Genomic DNA, 19,743 nt, shown 5'->3' with positions numbered 1-19,743 from the left:
GATTATTGTTTTTAATTATTATATAATAAATATCGTGAAGTCGGCAGACTGGTGGTCCGTCTTCCGCGATCCACTTCTCCCCCGTCTCCCTCCTCTTCTCCTCTCTGTTTCGTCTCTCCCCACTCCCATCCCAAACCCTAGCCCTAATCCCCCTTTCCTATTTCCTCTCACAATCGATTCTTTCCTTCTCTTCTTCTCTCTTCGCAGGCATTGATCTTGGTGCTCGGCATTGCGGCCTTCTTCCTTGAATGCGTCAGAAAAATCGGATGCAAGCCCTCGTAAACCCTCCATCGTCTCACTTCCCAGTCCAAACCCTCTTCGCCTTTCTTGCCATCTATCTTCGATGCCTTCTTCGAGGACCCCAACTCGTTGAAGAAGGTAAGCACGCCAGCAAAATCAAAACTAGATTTTTTTTTTTTTTTCAGTGCTTCCTTTTTGTCTTGGTTTGTGAACCGCTGATGAAAATTTTCAGGTATTATCGATTTTTGTCTTTGCTGTTCTTATCATAAATTCTTGCTCAAGTGTTTAGCTAATGTGGGAAATTGTTGGATAACTTGCTTCAATTGCGTGAACATAGATAGATTTAAAGAATCTGGATTTCACAATGCAGTGTTAGATAAATAAAATAAACTGGATATGGGTTTGGGCAATGAAAGAAAAACTTAGATCTAGAGCTTGTGCACCTGTGTCGCACCATTGACGATAATGTCATGCAAACTAACGGATGTGCGGATGGGACATGAATTCATAACCTTTTGAAATTTGTTTACCATGGTGAGTTTTTTCTATTCAAAAAATGTTCGTCAAGTTAATTCCGTAGTTTCATGGATTTAGGTTCTTGGCTAGAGGTACAATCCAGAGATTTATTATGCATAAATTAGAGGAAACTGAAATTGCTTTAATGCGCGAGACACTACATCCATATCTAGCATATTCACCAAACAATTCCATATCTAAATAGAATATACACATCATAAATTCATAGTCCTCTCTCAACTTATACAATTTACATGTTTTGCTCTCTTTGATTTCTATTAGATGTATACAGTGGTATTTAAGAAGGTAGTTCGCAGACGAAAATAAAAGAAATGCACTGACGAGATTCACAAATTATAGACTAATCATTTGTAAGGCAAAGTCAAAATACAAGAAGCCCCAAGCAGACTACTAGGAAGATACAACAAAGTGCCATTTACTTCAATTTTGTCTCAAACATGAAATGTTAATCCAAATCAAGCTTAAATTATGTATCCTGGCTACTTTATCCAGATGCAGCAACTAATGGCTGTTCAAATCTTTTAAATTAAGAGCTATGGTTCCTTTGAATGTTGAAGTGGAGCATTACTCTTAGATAAGCTTAAGGTGGGAACAAAAGACAACAGGGCTTAGTGACTATGCTAGTGAAATAACTTGATCTTGCATCAAAAGATTCAAAACCATAATATAATTTATAGATAACATTTTCTATACTATTTAGTAGCTTGTAGTGTTGTTCGCTGTTGCATCTATGTTGGTTACCACTTGCTCCTGATGATCATAGACTGACTAGCTGTCTATAAAAGAAAATTGAGATTTTCCTGCTTGTACATTGTTGGATGTTCCTAAGTAGGTGTTGATAGTTGATGATGGAAGTACTGATCGGACATCAAAAGTAGCATTTGATTTCGTAAGGAATTACAAGATCGATAATGTAAGGGTTATTCTACTTGGAAGAAATCATGGGAAAGGAGAAGCTATAAGAAAAGTGAGTCCTTTATAGCCTGATGTTTTTTTTCCAAGGCTATCTGGCAATGATGTTTAGAGTTATATTTAATAATTATTTGTGATAGTGACAGTGATCTGCTGGTTCTAGTTCAGGATCTTATCTGCTGATGCTGCTAGTTAGTTAAGTTGTTACCTCATATGCAGTATTGATTGATTAATGCTTCCAATCTTGTGAAAGCATTGTTAAACAGGGAATGCTCCATTCACGTGGTGAACTGGTACTAATGCTTGATGCCGATGGAGCAACCAAGGTGACTGACCTTGAAAAGCTTGAAACTCAGGTCTGTTTGAGCATTCAAATTGCAGATATTTGCAAACCCAGTCTTCCTATCTAATTTAATCTCATGTTTGCTCTGGATTTCTTTAAGAATTTGCTGAAATAAAGTAACAGACTGATTATTTGCGAAGATGCATGCATTGGCTGAAAAGGATAAAGATAACTTATCTGCTGCAATGCCTAATGGCCTGAGTTTGAAGCTATCTGATATTGAGGTTGCTGCATTTGGTTCTTGTGCTCGTCTTGAGAAGCAAGCTCTTGCTACAGTCTGTTTCCTTTTCCCCCAATTAGTTTTCTCTAGTCCTTCCCTTCTACAATGATGACAGTTTATATATTATTTCAGAGGAAGTGGTACCGTAATTTACTTATGAAGGGTTTCCATCTCATAGTGCTGTTAACTGCTGGTCCAGGAATTCATGACACGCAGGTATGCTTATATGCTTTATGATGACCCAATCGATCTAGCTATGATGATGATAACATGTGCTTGTAGATTTGGAGTGCCATTAAAACCCTGAGGTTTGTGGGGTTGCATACTTTCTTATAATGTTGCTTCTTACATCTGTCACAGAGTGGTTTTAAGATGTTTACCAGAGCTGCGACCCGGAAGCTATTCACAAATATTCGATTGAAGAGGCATCTACTATGACATTGTTCATACTGATGACATCCTTTCTTCTTCTAGAACTGATGTGCTATTCTTGTAGCATCTCTTGTTTTCCTAGCTGTGCCTGTTGGTGGGTAATATTGACCTGCAGAACTTTGTTGCATGGGCACTTGAACAGAACCTAGATTTCTTTCTTACGAATGGCAAGTGGAAACTTTGGTATCACTCTGAGAAATAACCTTAGAATGATAAATATAATGTGCAAAATGTGATCATAAGCATAAATTACAGTGTAGGCCTGTCATTAGGAAAGGGGGAATGAGATTCTCCAGAAATGTGCTAGTTTGACCCATGGTTTTACACTTGGATGACTGGCCGGTCACTGATGGTTACAGATTCAGTGTCCATTATAACCCTTGATGATCATATTGGATTTCAATGCAATTTGAAGAACCTTGGCTATAGCCAGCCCGACATTACATCTTACAGTCATTGCACAAAAAAGGAAAAAGATTACTTAGTTTCTGGCGAAATTGTGTCCTAGTTATCTTGGTACTTGCTGCATACTGAAGCTAATTCTTTGGGCTGACCATTCTCACTTGTGGATGCAAGTGGAGAATTGATAAGGATCCACTGAATTGTTTTCTTGAAAAAATAAAAATTGAATTTAGTCATAGTTCACAGCAACAAAATGCAGGCTTAGTGGTTAAATAAGATAATGATCTTGTTAACAGAGTGCCATGAAGCCTAGCTAAATAATCTTATGAAATATCAAACTTCTCCTGATATTCTCGATTTTCCATTTCACCTTTTTCTTTTCTTTTTCTTTGCGAAAGAAAGGGAGGGACATTTACCTGCACTATGACTACCTAAGACCAGATTTTTGGGGATGCACTGCCCAAGAATTAAATCTAAAACATCTACTTGCCAAGCAAAGGAATGTGAGAACTGAGGCAAGCCCCAGTTTGCAATCAATTTTTATTTTATAAATTCTTTGATTTAAAATAACTAATTATGAATATCGGATTAAATTTGTTATCGGGTTGCAGTTTTTTTCCCCCAAAAGCACGCCTTACAATGTTGTTGGATCTTTCTATTTTATTGACATACTCTATCATGGTGCTTTCGGTAATCCATCTCTCTTGTTAGGTAGATGTTTCTATTAATGATTTAAATGGTGTGTTGCATGCCCAGCTGTCTATTTGTTATGCTCATCAATTATGAGATACCATTTCAATATAATCATCTCTCCTTTAAAGGGGTGCTTGGTGCGGGTTCGAGCCCTTGGGCAGCAGCTTTGTGAAAATAGTCCACCCCTCCCGGGACTCCTTGCTGAGACCATAATTGGTTAATGGTCCTATAGTTGTCTCACCTTTTCATTTAAGTTTCGCCAAGTCTTCCTAAATTTTAGAAACTTCGGCTAAAGATCCACGAAGGAAGAAAAAAACTATCCTGATAATGGTAATAAAAACTGATGTATTTAAATTTTTATGCAGGTGGTGCTTTGATGTTGAGCTTGTATACTTGTGCAAGCATCTTGGCATCCCAATGATCGAGGTTTCTGTTAACTGGATCCAATGTGCGCATGACCAGCACCATGCGCATGCTTTTTGAGCTTATTCTTATTCGACTGGGGCTATGGGCTGGGATATGGAAAATCTACACCTGACTCTCTGTATGCTCTCCCTTGGAGCCAACAAAATCTCTGAATTTTCACCACCATTGGAGCCGCAGGAGGGGTACAAACCAGTCGGGAGTTTGAAATTTCGGAGTCTGTACCATTTCTGTTGATGGGGCACCACATCGTCATGCATTTAGTGGCTCCTCTAAAGAATTTTTTGTTTGGGGGGGCAAAGTTTATGAATTACTACTAGTACGAGGAAAACATAAGATCAGCATAACTGCATCCTACAAGTTGCAAGATATATATTTTTTTTTTTTATGTTTCTGATTGTCAATTCTTTATAATTCTGCATGTCATTTCCGCAATCTGGACAGATAGATGCTGCATCAATCATAAACGAACTCCTCTTGTTGGAGGATGTAGCAGCTAATGTCATACCCTTACAATCTGAGTATGGATTTTCAAGCAATGCAGCCATCTACTTGCTTACTGATGTTGATTCCGTTTACAGAAAGGTGAACATATCTCCATATTTGTATTTGATATTCTTATTTTTGGTGAACTCATTGCATTTGTCGACAGTTATATCAAGGTGAATTCAACAATATTATTTAGACTAGAAAATCAGGCACAAAGTAATTTCTGCTGAATATTTACAATAAGGTATGTTTGGATATGTAGGATAATAAGAAGAGCCTTGCCCTCCTCTTTGGCTGAAGATTGGTGTAGAAAGATGGTGAGACAAGTTTGTTGCATTTACGTGTAAAACTTAGTTACCAAAGCATTTAATAGTGCTATGGGAAGCACCCTGCCAGACAGATTCGGCAATTCATATGTAATTTAATATAATTTAATAAGTAGAAGGCCAAGAGTTTGGCTTTCGTGGGGAAGACGACAGCAAGGGAAAAAAAAGTGAAGCATGGTTGAACATGCTTCCTGGTAAACGAAAAAAAAGAAGCCAACGAGCTAAGTAGGTTTAGCTCTTTTTAATTCTTCATGTCCCCCTCCTCAATTTTGTTCCACCGCTAAAGAGGGAAGATTGGTCAAACCTTCCTTGTGATATTCTGGGGTCTCCCTCCGCTGAGTGCGGATTTTTTTTACGGATCCCTTTCAGCCACGTAGATCTTGGATAACATCCAGCTCCAACCACATCAGCACCCTTAAAAAATTTTTATGAGTATATTTTTCTTTTTTTTATCATTGAATGCGTGATTTTCAAATGCTTTTTTTTTTTTTTTCCAAAGTAACAACCATTCAAATCTAAAATAGACATGTATAACCGAGTTTGCGCCCACCCCAGCCTGGCCCTTGCCAAGGCCGAAGACTTGCTAGCGGAATGGACCTTTGTCTCTGAACGGAGTTGAAAGAAGGTGACCAGAACGCAACTTCCAGCGGCTGGATATCATCTGAACCATCTACCAACAAAGCCCTCCTCTCCGACTACGAGGTCCGAGAACTGCGTTCAGAGGACGGAAAGCCGTCCAAGCGGTCAAAGCCCGGTCCTTACCCCACCCCCCCTCCGCACGTGCCCCGCACCCCCCTTCCCCTCCCAAACACCGCCCCGCCGATCCGCTCCCTCCTCGCTTTCCCTGCGCCCAAGAAACGAATACAAAACCCTCTCCGTAGACCCCGCGATCGGCCTCCACTGGTGGGGAGGGACGGACGGATCCCCCCACGATTCGGCGGCGCCTCCGGCGACGACCACGACGACGTGATGGTGCCGCACCACGCCTACAACCGCCTCGGCAGCGGGGGGACGACGCCGTCCCCGCCGGCGTCGCCCCGCCGCTCGCCGAGGATCCACCGGCGTCCCTCCAAGTCCGCCTCCGGCCGGGCCCTCCAGGCGCCGCGGACCCTTCTGCAACGGTTGGCGTGGATGCTCCTATCGCTCCTCCTCCGGCGGCAGGCCATCTTCCTCTTCGCGCCGCTTCTCTACGTCGCCGGGATGCTATTCTATATGGGCACTGTCTCCCTCGAGGGCGTCCCCCGCATCATCTCCCGCCCCGCTCCTGGCTCCGTCTACCGGAGCCCCCAGCTGTACCAGCGTCTCCGCCCCGATATGGACTCTGATAATTCTTCCGATGCGGTCAGTTCTTGAACCCGCCCCCCTTTTTTAAAGAATCCCTCTGGATCTGCTCTTTCTTGTATTTTCTGGTGCTTCGACTTCTCTCTGGGGGCGCATAGATGGACTTCGGTATCGAATTTTTGAATCTTGCCTCGAGGATGGATGATCTAATGTCTAGGAAGGAACAAAATTATCCAAGAAAAATTGGTGATCTATTTATGATGGCATAATTACTTGCGGGATCTCCTGCTTCCGAGTCTGTTTTATGGGTACATTTGCATCGGGGTTCTTTGCAAAGATTAAAACGACAATGTACCATACTGTAGATCTTGCGTGTTACCAAACCTAACTCCTGGGGCGAGATGGTAACATTTTTAGATGTTAAATATGACACTGATGGCGTATGCATGGTGACTTTCAAAACTCTTACCTCCCTTTTGCTTTAAACCTTTTTTTCCTTCAATATAAACTCCTCTGCCCCCTCTTTGTTTGAGTATTTACGCACCTTTGACAAGGAAACTTCTTGCTGCATATCCTTAAAGCGACTATAATGCCCAAAGTTGATATGTCGCTTTCACAGTGCAAACGATAGATGTTAGGTATTGAAAATGATTTACCCATAAAAGCAAGTTTCTTGTCGCGGTGAATAGCATTTCTGATTTTTCATTTTGGAGGTGAGTTGTGATTTTTTTTTTTTTTCTGAAAAAAAAAGATATATATGGTGCATCACGTTCTAAAAACTGGACGATAGAAAAATCGATGAAGGTGTTTGGGTAAATTAATATCAAGAGGATGAATTGACTAGGCACTATTAGCTAGGATGTTATTCGACCAACATAAGATTTTAACATAAAATTTTGTAAGAGAATCCAAATGAAGGAGATGAGCTTGGTACACGCATGTTTCATTTTTAGGGAGTACCATATTTGATTCATCATGAGCATGCCTTTTTAGGCATTTTGTTCGAGAAGCACTATGTATTTGGGGGTTCTTTTTTCCCCTCTCTCTCTTTTTTTTTTTTTTTGAGAAAAGTATGTAGGAATTCTTTGAGTCTAAAATTATTGATGTATGAAGGGCATAGTGATGAATTTAACGTTGCTTTTAGATTTTTTTTTTTTTTTGTCTCTGGGTTCAAGAATCCTGGTTTTATCATCTCCATTGTGGATATTTTAGTTTTCTTCCATAATTCTTGACCTATCACCATAAGTTTTTTCAATTCTATATCCTTGGCTGTGGAATATGCACCCACCATTTACTTTAGATTGTTAAACTGAATTATCATTTTTTAATCAAAGAAAACTTGCTTAATCATTTTCTTAAGTTTTTGCTATCTTATAATTGTAATTAAAATTTTTGGGTTGCTGAATCTCTTTTTTTTTATGAGTTAAAGTTTCTTTTTGTTTTTTTGTAGCTAGCGACTGTATGGAGACACCTCTATAAAGGTGGTACGTGGCGACCATGTATAAATATGACTATGAATGGTATGATATTTCTGTAAAGATTAGAACTTTAAACTTTCGTTTGCTGAGTACATTGTGAAAGCTTGAATTAGTTTGGCAGCGTAGAAAGTCGTTAATGTTGTAATGGAGTATTAGTTTGGCATACGAAGCTCTTTTGCCTTTTTTCCTGCTTTTTGTGGGCTTGTAATTCAAGTGTGCCTAAACTTTGCTACAGTTTGTATTATAATACTATTAACTTCACTGGATTCGCAATTTTGTAAAAAATGTATATCAGGAAACTTGTTGAAATTTCTTAATAAAGGACATTCCTATCTGCATGCTCTTGTTGGATGTTACCTATAGGTTTAATCTTCTGGATTCAGTTTATGCACTCATAAAAGTTTTGAATCTTGTTAGATATGATTTATCTGATTGCTGCTAACAAATTTTGATATCGAACTTTTCATCTTCTCTCTGCCCCCTTTTTTTCTGTATCTATTTTGTTGATCTGTTAAAGTTATTCATTGATGAAGAATTCATTGAAGCTTCTCTTTTTCTAATCTCAGAGTTGCCTGATTCTAATGGTTACATATATGTTGAAGCAAATGGCGGCTTGAATCAGCAGCGGACTTCTGTAATACTCTTTCATCTTTTTGAGTGTTAGCTTTTTTCAAAGGCTTCTAGTTATATCATTTATTTATTTGCCTTCGGTCACATTACTTTGTTCCTGTTGTACATTTTACAGATATGCAATGCAGTTGCTGTAGCAGGATATCTAAATGCAACACTTGTTATCCCATATTTCCACTATCACAGCATTTGGAGGGATCCTAGGTTTGTGCATACAGCTCTATGTCTTCTTCATTACCTAGTTTATGTAGTCAGGCCTGTTATCTGGTTTTAGGCATTACCATATTCTTATGCTGAACAAATTTTGAAGGTTACCTTGATCTATCATCACATATCAGTGTTATCTGGTTTTAGGCATTACCATATTCTTATGCTGAACAAATTTTGAAGGTTACCTTGATCTATCATCACATATCAGTGTCATACTTTTTTTAAAGGTTAATTGATGAACTGATTTTGACATATAAGCTGGACGTAAAAAGCTTTGGTCTAAGACATCGTTTGATTAAAAAGGTGCCAACAAATGGATCTATAAGTTTGTTAACCATTTTTATGGTAATTGTAAAGGTTGCACTCAATGGTTTATTTGCTTCCAAATATATCTTGGCCTTTAAAATGATGATAGTCTTACAAATTTTGCTTTTTCATATGATCCAAACATGATGGGAATATCCAATACAAAATGCTTCATCTGGTGTAGTTAAGTGAGAGGGGTATACAGCTATTCTGAATCAATTTGGCCTGTTTTTTGTGGAACCATCTAGTTTCATTCAGAACATGCAAAACCAATCCTATGTTTTCTTGGCAGCAGATCATCTGGTCTAAATATGTTAGTGTATGATGTTGTAGATAATTATGTAATATCTCTTCACACTAAACAGAAAGATTTCCGCACAGATTCGAGGATAATCTCATGTTGTTGTCAAAATCATTATGAAGGAGCATTTCAAGATATACAAATTAGTTGCTCGTGTGGAGAATGAACAAGTTGTTTCTAATGGGCAATTATTCTGCCTAAGGCGGTCTTGCCCCTATCGAGATTTACCCTTTACCCTTTTTCCAGTCTTTGTTGTTGTAATGGTGGTGGAAAACACAATGGAAGAGGTTGTTAGGAACAAGGTTTTAAGTCTCGTGGGATGTGACTGTCCTGATTTTTTCATGGAATGGGACGCGTCGCCATCTTGCTCCATCCCGTCCTGATACTTGGGATAGAGGATATCTCAAGAAGCCCCAATTGGAATACTGGATGCTAGTGGGATGGCCCTGTCTCGACACATGGGATGGTATCCCATCCCGGTGTCCTACGGGACGTCTTGCTGGGATCTGAATCGTTGATCAGGAAGTTTTATTGAAATGGTTATAGGTTGGAGGTGAGAGTGTCCAGATATTTGGATTGGGATTAAGCATGCAAACCTGAAAAATTTGATGGTCTTGATATTGTAAAGACCGGAGTTTAGCATGTGCTATGCAATTACATCATAAATGGAGTCTAGTTCAAGTGCAGCTGTTCAATGAATGTGAGGCCCCACAAGGAGAAATCAAGTTAGAGGGAGAGATTACTCAGAGAAATCCTCGTGCCATTCTTTTTTTTCTGTTTGTGATAAAATATGGAAAGTCCTGGAGTCTAACACACTGATGCTGGACTCTTGGCTTTCCCATTTCTGGATTAAATGTGGAAAGTCCTGAAGTTAAACATGCTGGTGCTGGACTTCAGCATTTTCCATTATATATAGGGAATAGATAAAAGATATGAGAAAAACATTGGCATGCATATGTCTGCAAATTCAGGGGAGATGCTATAATTTGTGGACCAACATGTTAAGAACAAGTTTCTCTAGGATCAAAATGGATGGTATTTGAAATTTAAAATTATATGCTTCTTATGTGAGGCTGAAAGAAAGGTTCTGTCTACTTGACCTGTTTTTGAGTTAAATATGTTTTTTTTGTCAACATGGATGAATCTGTGATGTTTTTATGGCAAGCAGTGCATTAAGTTCTATTTGGATGCTTTAGATCCTTATTTTGTTGTTCTTTTCTTCCCTTCTCTTTGTCTGTCCTGCATCAATTTGGTATCAGATGATCCTATTCTCCCTACCTTCCAAGCTTGTCTTGTGTTGGTTGGTATGAAATCTCTCCCAGAATATCATCGAAAAAGGCTAATTGGATGGTATTATTTGAATTCATTGGTCGAGTATAAGTACCCAAGATCTCCCTAGTATACAAATAATGTGGCATTAAGTATATGCCAGCACATGCTCTCATAATGGGTGGATGCCACTTTTCAATCTTGAACCCGGAACCTTTCCTAATACATTGACTAATGGGAGAGGTGGCAATCGGCAAACTCAGGTTCCATTGATGATATGTCCTTTCTTGATTATGTGTTTGTCGAGTGAGGATAAGTCACATAGAGAGACTTACAACTCTAGATTTAGTGTTGCACTAATCCAACAAAATTGTTGAATGGAGGTCAAATAGTCGATAGGTTTCTTTTTTCATGCTATGCACATGGATTTTAACAAAGTGGCCAGGAGATTTGAAGTTAGAAAACTTGGACTATTGGATCCTTGGTTTATAGGAACCAAATTGTTGATGGTATGTACAAGAAATGCATGCCTGCATAGGATTAGTGCAGAATAAATGATGATTTGTAAAGAATAATGATTCAACCTTTTTGATGGGAGTTGCTGTTTTCTTAAGAAGACTCATTAAGCACCTATTCACAGGTTGCTTTTGTTATTTGATCGGAGTTGCTGTTTTCTTAAGACAACTTAATAAATACATGTTGTCATTTTCTTTGCTGTTTTTGTATTTTGTTTTGTTTTTGGTTTTTTTTTCTGGGCTTGTTTGATTTGTGTCTGATATTCAAGGCATCTCTGTTGAACTGGTTCTTTCTAGAGTTGGGCCATTTCCTGGGATTTGGAAATTTTGTGCTACATTCCTTCTTCTTCTTATACAACCTATAATTTAATTAATAACAAAATTATGGGTGGTTTGCTGCCAATTTTTTTCTAAAATAAGTAGCCAATCCAGTTGCTATTACCTACTAGTTTAGTTTTTACTTGATGTGTTTCACATGTATTCAGCATATATATTACGAGTCTATGAGATATTTGTTACATTTAGCATGCAATGTCATTTGTATGAAGCTGAATGTTTGGTTCTGGATATTCATAGAATGGGGACTATTGGTGATCTTGTTGCTTCTGTTTTCTTCTTAGTATTACATCCTTCAAGATGGCGTGGTCAAGGATTAACAGGCTTAATGCAAGGATGAAAAGGGGACAGGTTGTGAAGTTTCATTTTAATGGTGCCTTTTCACCTTTATTAAAGGGTTTATGGTGGATGCTGATATGCATGTGATCTATTAGTTGGATAGAAGTACCCAAGATGATGGGTATGTTTTACAATGTATCATACCCAAATCAAGATAAGGCCTTTATATGGTTTGTAATTCTCGGATTGAAATCTTGATGGAATGTTCCTAACTAGGGACAGAAGATGTGTACTGTGTCGAAAGGCATCATAATCTCATTGGTTTCTGTTACTTCACTAATGGTGGAGCTGTTCACTGCTTGGCTTTAATGTAGACTTTCCCATCATATTGTACACCAATTGAGTGGTTGCTAGCCTAGAAAGGTATGTTCATAAGAAATATGACTAGTTAGTGTCAGACAGCAGAGATGCAAGTGGTAGTACAATGGAAGGTGCAAGAGGTGAGAAATTAAAGAGTGGAGTATGTGTATTTCAAGCCTTTCTATTTAGATGGATGGATCCATTTATCATTTTGGTCTGACCTGTGCTGTTTGGTCCTTTGATTGGTCCAGGGACCCCCGGTTGAGTAACCATTCTATATGTTAGCCATATCAAAGGTTAACTCTTAGTTTTGGAGTACTTGCTCGCTATTTGTCTTTGCTAAAGAGGGGTTACTGTCTGGTACTTTGGCACTTGCATGTTTCTCTTATTTTATAATTGACGACTCTTTACTGCTGCTTAAAAATTCTAAAGGGAAATACTGTTATAGTCTAAACTTATTAATTATGAAGGTGAGTTTTCGTTCACTTTTTCAAGTGCCAGTGTGTGCAAAATGTTATGTACCATGACAACTGGATATGGGCATGATACAGCTGGCATGGACTAGCATTTATTGACACAAATTGGCTCTTTTCTTTATTTTGCTTCTTTACTTTTTTGTTATGAACCCTATATTGGCATGGCACAGTGATATTGTATGCTAGCCAGTGACCAGCGTTGGTGAACCAGATGGTACTTCCATCCCTGGCTTACGGTCATCGATATTTTGTGAAATGCCTAAAACTCTGTTACCCTTAATTAGCTTGTGAACTTCTATAAGGAAAGCTAAAATAATTGGATGGGAATCTTGTTGGCCTTCACGTAAGACATTTTTTTCTCAAATATTCCCTTTATGGCTTCCTCAAAAGCAGTTGCATCATGCCTAGAAAAAAAATTATTTTAGAACGAAAAATAAGTATTGCTTACGTTCGTTTCATCCTTATTATTTCTTATATATCTATATCTATCTATCTGTCTATCTATCTACCTATCTATCTATCTATAATACACACACACACACACACAATATGTATATGTATATATATGCATATGTATATGCATGTATATAATATTGAAGCTCAAATGAAGAATCTATAACAGAACACATGCAGAGACATGGTTTGTCTCACACACACATGCACACACACATATATATATATACACACACATATATATGGATGTATATATAGACATATATATACATATACATAATACATATGTATATATACATATATATATATAGATATACATATACACAGCGTTCTCAGAACCGTCCCAAATTGGGCACTTCGTGGCATGTCGAATTGGACCGGTGGGGAGCCGGGATGGTTCTGGCGGAGAAAACGGCACACGCTGGTGCTGGGGAAGAAAGAGAGGGAAATAAAGGCAGAGAGAAGAGGGGAGGGAGAGAGAGGAGGACGCCACTGGAGGCCGGTAGTGCCCCGCTATGGTAGTCGGAGGGTAGCTTCCGTTCTGTTCGTCCGATAGGGTTGTTAAATGAGAGAGAAAGAGAGAGAGGGGGGGAGACCACTGGAGATGGGAGGACGGGACAGGGGAGAGGCCGCCGGAGGACTCTGGGTGGCCGTTGTGGCCATCGGGCGGCGGAAGCAGCATGGACGGCGTTGCGGTCACGGTCGCGGAACAGGGGCTATCGCCCCTGTTCATGTGTCGGTCTTTTTTAAAAATGGAGATGAATAGTGAAGCCGGCAAACTATTTGCCGGTTTCACTGTTTAAGATGTTTTTTTAAAAAAATTAAAATCGGTGAAGTCGGCAATCGGATTGCCGGCTTTCGATTGCCGGCTTCACTTAAATTTCAGTTTTTTAAAAAAACCCTATATATATATATATATATATATATATATATATATATATATATATATATATATATATATATATATTGATAACAATGGATTAGTATAATTTTAATTTCATGAAAGTAGTACTTGTGGCATGGTTGACAGACTTGTTGGGTCCATCCCGTTTTTATTGTGCATTAGAATGCCTTCATTGCTGGTTCTCTGCTGCTATAGGCTTTATGGGATTCAAATTTCTTCATTCTGGATTTTTGTTCTTTTTATGCTCCTTGAGTCATGGATATCATATTCTGAAGCTTTCTCAGGGGTTTCTGCATAAACCGTACTGGTTACATGAAGAAACATGTGGAAAATAACATTCTACTTGTTAGCGTGCTGCTTGTTAAAATGGTACGTAAAGAATCCATTTGGATGTTCTTGGTGACATATTTATTGTTGTCTGCAGCAAATTTAAGGATATCTATGATGAGGAGCACTTCATCAATACCCTGAAAAATGATGTAAGAGTGGTTGATAAGGTTCCTGACTTCATAATGGAACGATTTGGTTACAATATGAGTAATGTCCATAACTTCAAGATCAAGGCTTGGTCTTCCATTCAATATTACAAGGATGCTGTCCTGCCTAAGTTAATGGAAGAAAAGTGAGTTGAATATGCTATCTATCTGCCACCTTTACTTGGCAGATTGTTGTCGTTAATTGCAGACTTACTGAATAATTGTTTATTTAAATTTTTTGATCTGTATTTTTCTTAATTAAGATTTTTTCATAAAATAATCTGTTTTAACATAATCAGAAACCTCTGATAACATGTAGGCCTATTTTCTTATGGTTTTATTGCTGCAAGTTTCCATGGATAATGGTTTATGATAACTCACAGATATAATTTTTGATTGGAAAATTCAGGTTTATAAGGATATCTCCTTTTGCAAATCGTCTGTCATTTGATGCCCCTTCTGCAGTCCAACACTTAAGATGCTTGGCAAATTTTGAAGCCTTGCGCTTTTCAAATCCTATAGCTACTTTGGCTGAAAAGTTAATTTCTCGAATGAAAGAACGCAGCATAGACAACAATGGTAGATATATTGCAGTGCATCTTCGCTTTGAAGAGGTTAGCTTGCATTAACCAAGATTTGGACTTTCGGTTACTCTTGTAATTTTTCATTTCATGCACTTAATTGAAAATGTGGAGAGTAGGCCTTGGTGCAATGATGGCCTCTTCACATGTGAGAGTAAGGCTGCGTACATCTGACCCTCCCTGGACCTGCAGTGGCGGGAGTTTCGTCCGCTAGGACACCCTTTTTACTTCATTGGAAATGTAATAGTAAATTTGACATTGTTGTCCCCTTTTGCAGGATATGGTTGCATTCTCTTGTTGCTTATTTGATGGTGGTGAAGAGGAGAAACAAGATATGAATGCTGCAAGAGAAAGAGGTTGGAGAGGAAAGTTTACTAAACCGGGTCGTGTTATACGCCCTGGTGTAATTAGGATGAATGGAAAATGTCCGCTTACACCTTTGGAGGTATATGATTATCTAGATTTTAATACCATTTTGCATCAAAATGCAGTAAAGCTAATGATTGCTGGAACCACATGTGCCATGTCTGTCTTCTTCGTTAACAAAACAATTGACTTGGATTTGCTTTTTGTTATTCAATCAATGATCCTTCAGCAATGGATAGTGCAGGATTCATTAAGATGACCCCTTTAGAAGGATCAGGAATGATGCTTGTTGGTTATGGTTATAAGTTTGAGGTCAATTGCTTATCTTGATACATGTAGAATAGGTCCAAGTCTGTGGTCATCCTTGTATGCTTTTCCTTCTGCTTACTTTTCCCTACTGGCTATCATTCTATTTTTTGACCGTACAACCACTTGTTCCTTTACCTCCCATGATCATTTTTTGATGATGCTTAATACTGCATCTCTCTCTAGTGTGTTATTTGAAATGATAAAGCATCTGTCTCCCTTGAGGTCTAGGTTCTGCATTACTTTAACTGGCTTAATATTGTATTAACCTGATTCTTTTTTGGGTGGAGTAGGACGTGTTTAACTTGATTAGAAAGAAATAAGTGCCAAAAAGATGCTTTTAGTTTTTTCTAAAATCCCAAGAGTAATTATCAATATTATATCTTTGTTTTAGTGCCTAAGTTGTCTGCATGAATAAACCTTGAATGATGATGAATGATTGGGTGGACTTTAATCAGGTTGTGTTCAGCTTCACTTGCGAGCCAAAGTTGACCAAAGAATTATATTGCTTTACCCAGAGACCTTTTATAAATCTTGCTTTGTATCACTGACCTTTTGATCAGATGGTATGACCTCTAGCCTCTACGGCAAGAGGTGGGGGTTTGATTCTACTAGGCATCAACCTTCGCTTCAGCCTCTGATTATGCTAAGCCTCATCCCGCAAGTGCTGGCTCAGTCAACATGGTGCCTGGGCTTTGCCCGGGGTGGGGTGGGGAATGACCCTCCCAATGCAAAAAACAAGAAGAAAAAAATCTTGCTTGTAGACAATGTGGGATATCACTTGCCCTTGCCTTTGAGTCTATTTTGGCTCATATCTATATGAAGCAAATGCTCCTATATTTCTGTTGTGCAAGTAAGCAAATAAGTTTTCCCCCTTTTCATCCCCTTTTTGAAAAATATATGTATATATGCAAAAATATCTATACTTTTCTTCATAAAAGAAGCTTTTCCAGTCAATAGCAAAAGAAATATTATGGCATATCATCATGATAGGTACAAATTTGAGAATTGTTACTTAATGCTTGGGGACACTAAGGAGCTAGTTAGATAGCGTAGATCTTGTAAACTGAGCAAGAAAAATTAAAGAATCCTTAAAGCACTATTTCAGATAGTTTAGTTATTAATCTATTTTTTTATGAAATAAGCAACTGAAGTGACATGATTTCGCAAAATTGAATTACATTATTTCCCATGGATCAGCTGTCTTCAATTAGTGACTTCATACGCTTGATGCTTTGTAGAATAGTTTGTTATGGAAATGCTGAAATTATTGACTTGTATATATTTCGTTATTTTTTCCTTTTTATTTTATTTTGCATTATCATGCATGTTTACTTCATTGTCTCTTGTGCTCAGGTTGGCTTGGTGCTTCGAGGCATGGGTTTCAGTAATAATACAGCTATATATTTGGCTTCGGGTAAGATTTACAAGGCCGAAAAGACGATGGCTCCGCTTCTTGAAATGTTTCCCCTTTTGCAAACTAAAGAGACATTAGCATCGCCAGAGGAGCTTGCTCCATTTAAGGTAACATTAACTTGTTGTTATGGTTCTGGAGATTTCATATCATAAAATGAGCCTGTTGCATAATTTTTTTCATTACTTGTTGTAACTTGAACTATCATTTCCAGAACTATTCTTCTAGAATGGCTGCAATAGACTACAGTGTCTGTCTTCATAGTGAAGTGTTTCTGACAACTCAAGGTGGGAATTTTCCTCACTTTTTGATCGGCCATAGGAGATATTTGTATGGTGGACATTCTAAGACGATCAAGCCTGATAAAAGGAAGTTGGCATTGTTGTTTGACAATCCAAAAGTTAGGTGCGTCTTTATGAATTAATATGAATAGTTCTGTTGCAATACTATTTGTGAGCAATAACTCTTATTTTTTTTTTTCATTGAATAACTTTTCATGTCAATCCATTCGTAGATTATATCTAAAATCCTAGTTCATCATAGTATTTTGTCCTCTGCAGAAATACAAATTAATTTTTAACACTAACTATTTCGTGATGCTCTTATGATCAAAAAATACCTTGGTGGTAAGTTGTAGAACAATAATGAGGCTTGTCATGTGAGAATAAACAGTCTCCAAATAAACAAGTTGAATCTAGCACATATGAGAATATTGAGGTAGATGTATAATGTAGATGTATAACCAGCATAGATAGAATGGGAGACTAGCATATTGGAGTTCTGGAAATTTATAGAGAATTGATTTTGATGATATGTGTTTACACAACAAGGATCCAAGGGAGCTCCAGCAAGGTGGGGTCCCTTGATGAATATTACAAGTAGGGCTGGAAGTGGGCTGTACTGGGCCAGACAATACCCGTACCCTAACTCAGCCCCTCTTTTTTTCTGTGGGCTTTGAACTAGGCTTAGGCCCGAAAATTTTTGGATAACCCAGGCCTTGGCCCAGGCCTGACTTGAGCCTAACCTGAAAAACAAACAGGCTTTTACACTAAGCCCAAACCTAATTTGAACTCTTTCGGGTCTAGCCCATAGCCTAGCCGAAAGCCGGCATGGCCGAAGCCTAGTTCTAGCCTTAATTGGAAGAGGAGGGGAAGACTTGAGGTCACATGGATGATAGTTATGAGAAAGCATATGGAAAAGCTTGAAATAACATCAGAGCAAACCTAAAGGAGGGTCATTTTGTACCATAATATTAATTGGTGATATTAAGGTTGAATGCTAAAAACTATCGATTGAAGCCTTGGAAGGTAGGGATTGCAACATCAATAGAACTAGAAGAGAGTGAGGGAATGCAACTTTAGTTGAAATAAGTATAAAAAACTAATACCTTGTTAATGTCGATGACTGAGAAATGACTTGCTGTGACAATATTCATCATTTTGGGTCGATTTAGTGGAAGACTGGGAAAGATATATCCTGAGGTATCTCAAAGTCCTTGAGTGAGTGAAGTGGAAAGTTTCACGCAGGTGCTTGTAATGAAAGCATGCCTTATTACTTGAAAGAAAATCTCATAAGATAAAGCATGTCATGTTTTGTGGTTCATAATTGGAGGTACTGAAGGGATTCCATTCTTCTTAAGCATTTATTGTATTGTATGTTCCACTTCCACCAAACACACACTTCCATCTTCCAAATTCAGGTTTTTTCACTTGTGATTGTCCATATGATTAATAAAGAAACTTGGAAGAAAAATTTATTCACTTTACCAAAGCATATGATGTCTCAGAAAGAAAGTTGCATATGTTATCAGTTAGTTCTAAAGACTGATTTGCTTCTCTTTCTTGCATGTTTATTGATCATCAATCAGTTGGATTTTCCTTTTTGTTAGCAAGATCTTATTGCATGTACATCACCTTTTCCCCCTTATTTTGAAACAGTTGGAAGGCCTTGAAGCGTCAATTGTTAAACATGCGAGCTCATAGTGATGCCAAGGGGATAGAGATTAAAAGATCAAATGACTCAATATACACCTATCCTTGCCCGGACTGCATGTGCCGCTCGAACAGATCAGAAGTTTTAAAATCTCCACCAGCTTCATAATATTAGTTAGGGAGATTTTGGTTAACATTCATTGCAGTATGCCTGATTTTTGCGTTGGTGTGTAATTCATTCTTTTATTGGCATCTGGTGGGAGTGCTGTCCTTTTGCAAGCTTGCAGGCACCAACAGAAAGCATATTGCTACAATTCTTTTTGGCCTGGGATATCTGCATCCTCTTGTATAACTGGAAGAGATGATCTGAGATACGAGCCTTTTCATCCAGAGGTGTTAACCCTGGGCACTGACAGAGTTTGTCTCACATCCGCAACCTCTGTATCTAACAGTCAGAAACCACTGTATTCCTTCGCTCCTGCTCCCTCAGTTTTGGTGGAGGCTTGTATATGATTTGATTTTTTTTCTTCCCAATCATATGCAAATGTTCATGTAGAGAGGGAAATGGAAATTATCAAAGCATATGGGGCATTAATACTGTGGGCTTATTTCTCTATCGTCTATTTGTATATTACTTGGTTATTGTCCCAGCCGAGTTTTGAAATTCTTGAAAAGAGCAATTATTTGTTGAAGGGTGTCATCCTTCTTTCTCTGTAACATTGTTGTTCAGATTTAGACTTCAGGCCCATGATGAGGATGAAAAGATACACAAAATTGATTGCAAGTTATACATCATTCATTCTTTTCATAATCATTATCATTTGATGTGATAAGGTTTGCTATCAAGACTGGTT

The 19,743-nt window shown here is 38.3% G+C and overlaps 2 protein-coding genes across 12 annotated transcripts; both read left to right on the top strand.

The window, feature by feature from the left end:
- The first annotated feature begins 79 nt into the window (after positions 1-79).
- LOC105046149 (uncharacterized) lies at positions 80-4,283 on the top strand. Of its 10 annotated transcripts, none has more exons than XM_073258573.1 (6): positions 80-378; positions 1,610-1,744; positions 1,943-2,045; positions 2,173-2,307; positions 2,385-2,468; positions 4,145-4,283. In XM_073258573.1, exons 3-6 carry the CDS (start codon positions 1,959-1,961, stop codon positions 4,154-4,156), a joined length of 318 nt encoding a protein of 105 aa, XP_073114674.1. In that variant the 5' UTR covers positions 80-378; positions 1,610-1,744; positions 1,943-1,958; the 3' UTR covers positions 4,157-4,283. The 10 variants fall into 10 exon arrangements, with proteins under 10 accessions (XP_073114674.1, XP_073114676.1, XP_029120672.1 ...); XM_073258575.1 differs by lacking the exon at positions 4,145-4,283 and adding an exon at positions 2,613-3,926 and having other exon boundaries at positions 1,956-2,015; positions 2,133-2,307; XM_029264839.2 differs by lacking the exon at positions 4,145-4,283 and adding an exon at positions 2,613-3,926 and having other exon boundaries at positions 1,956-2,045.
- Positions 4,161-19,606, top strand: LOC105045671 (protein ESMERALDA 1). 2 transcript variants are annotated; one of them, XM_073258570.1, is made up of 10 exons: positions 4,161-4,787; positions 7,749-7,818; positions 8,343-8,410; positions 8,522-8,610; positions 14,240-14,437; positions 14,701-14,905; positions 15,150-15,317; positions 16,901-17,068; positions 17,173-17,363; positions 18,896-19,606. In XM_073258570.1, the coding sequence occupies exons 1-10, from the start codon at positions 4,623-4,625 to the stop codon at positions 19,056-19,058; spliced, it is 1,485 nt and encodes a 494-aa protein (XP_073114671.1). In that variant the 5' UTR covers positions 4,161-4,622; the 3' UTR covers positions 19,059-19,606. The 2 variants fall into 2 exon arrangements, with proteins under 2 accessions (XP_073114671.1, XP_010922337.1); XM_010924035.4 differs by lacking the exon at positions 4,161-4,787 and adding an exon at positions 5,639-6,358.
- Positions 19,607-19,743: the final 137 nt, after the last annotated feature.

The sequence above is a fragment of the Elaeis guineensis genome, chromosome 5 (genome assembly GCF_000442705.2).
Source record: "Elaeis guineensis isolate ETL-2024a chromosome 5, EG11, whole genome shotgun sequence".
Lineage (NCBI taxonomy): Eukaryota > Viridiplantae > Streptophyta > Magnoliopsida > Arecales > Arecaceae > Elaeis > Elaeis guineensis.
The sequence above is the reverse complement of the archived record's forward strand: the minus strand, read 5'-3'. Positions and strand labels throughout refer to the sequence as shown.

Excerpts from the sequence above, each read along its gene's own strand:
- LOC105046149 (XM_073258572.1), top strand. The coding sequence starts at position 1,959 with ATGCTCCATTCACGTGGTGAACTGGTACTAATGCTTGATGCCGATGGA. Across the intron at positions 2,308-2,384 it reads AGAAGCAAGCTCTTGCTACA|AGGAAGTGGTACCGTAATTT; the intron begins GTCTGTTTCCTT and ends ATATTATTTCAG. Across the intron at positions 2,469-2,612 it reads CAGGAATTCATGACACGCAG|AGTGGTTTTAAGATGTTTAC; the intron begins GTATGCTTATAT and ends CATCTGTCACAG.
- LOC105045671 (XM_010924035.4), top strand. The coding sequence starts at position 5,987 with ATGGTGCCGCACCACGCCTACAACCGCCTCGGCAGCGGGGGGACGACG. Across the intron at positions 6,359-7,748 it reads CTGATAATTCTTCCGATGCG|CTAGCGACTGTATGGAGACA; the intron begins GTCAGTTCTTGA and ends GTTTTTTTGTAG. Across the intron at positions 17,069-17,172 it reads AGGAGCTTGCTCCATTTAAG|AACTATTCTTCTAGAATGGC; the intron begins GTAACATTAACT and ends TATCATTTCCAG.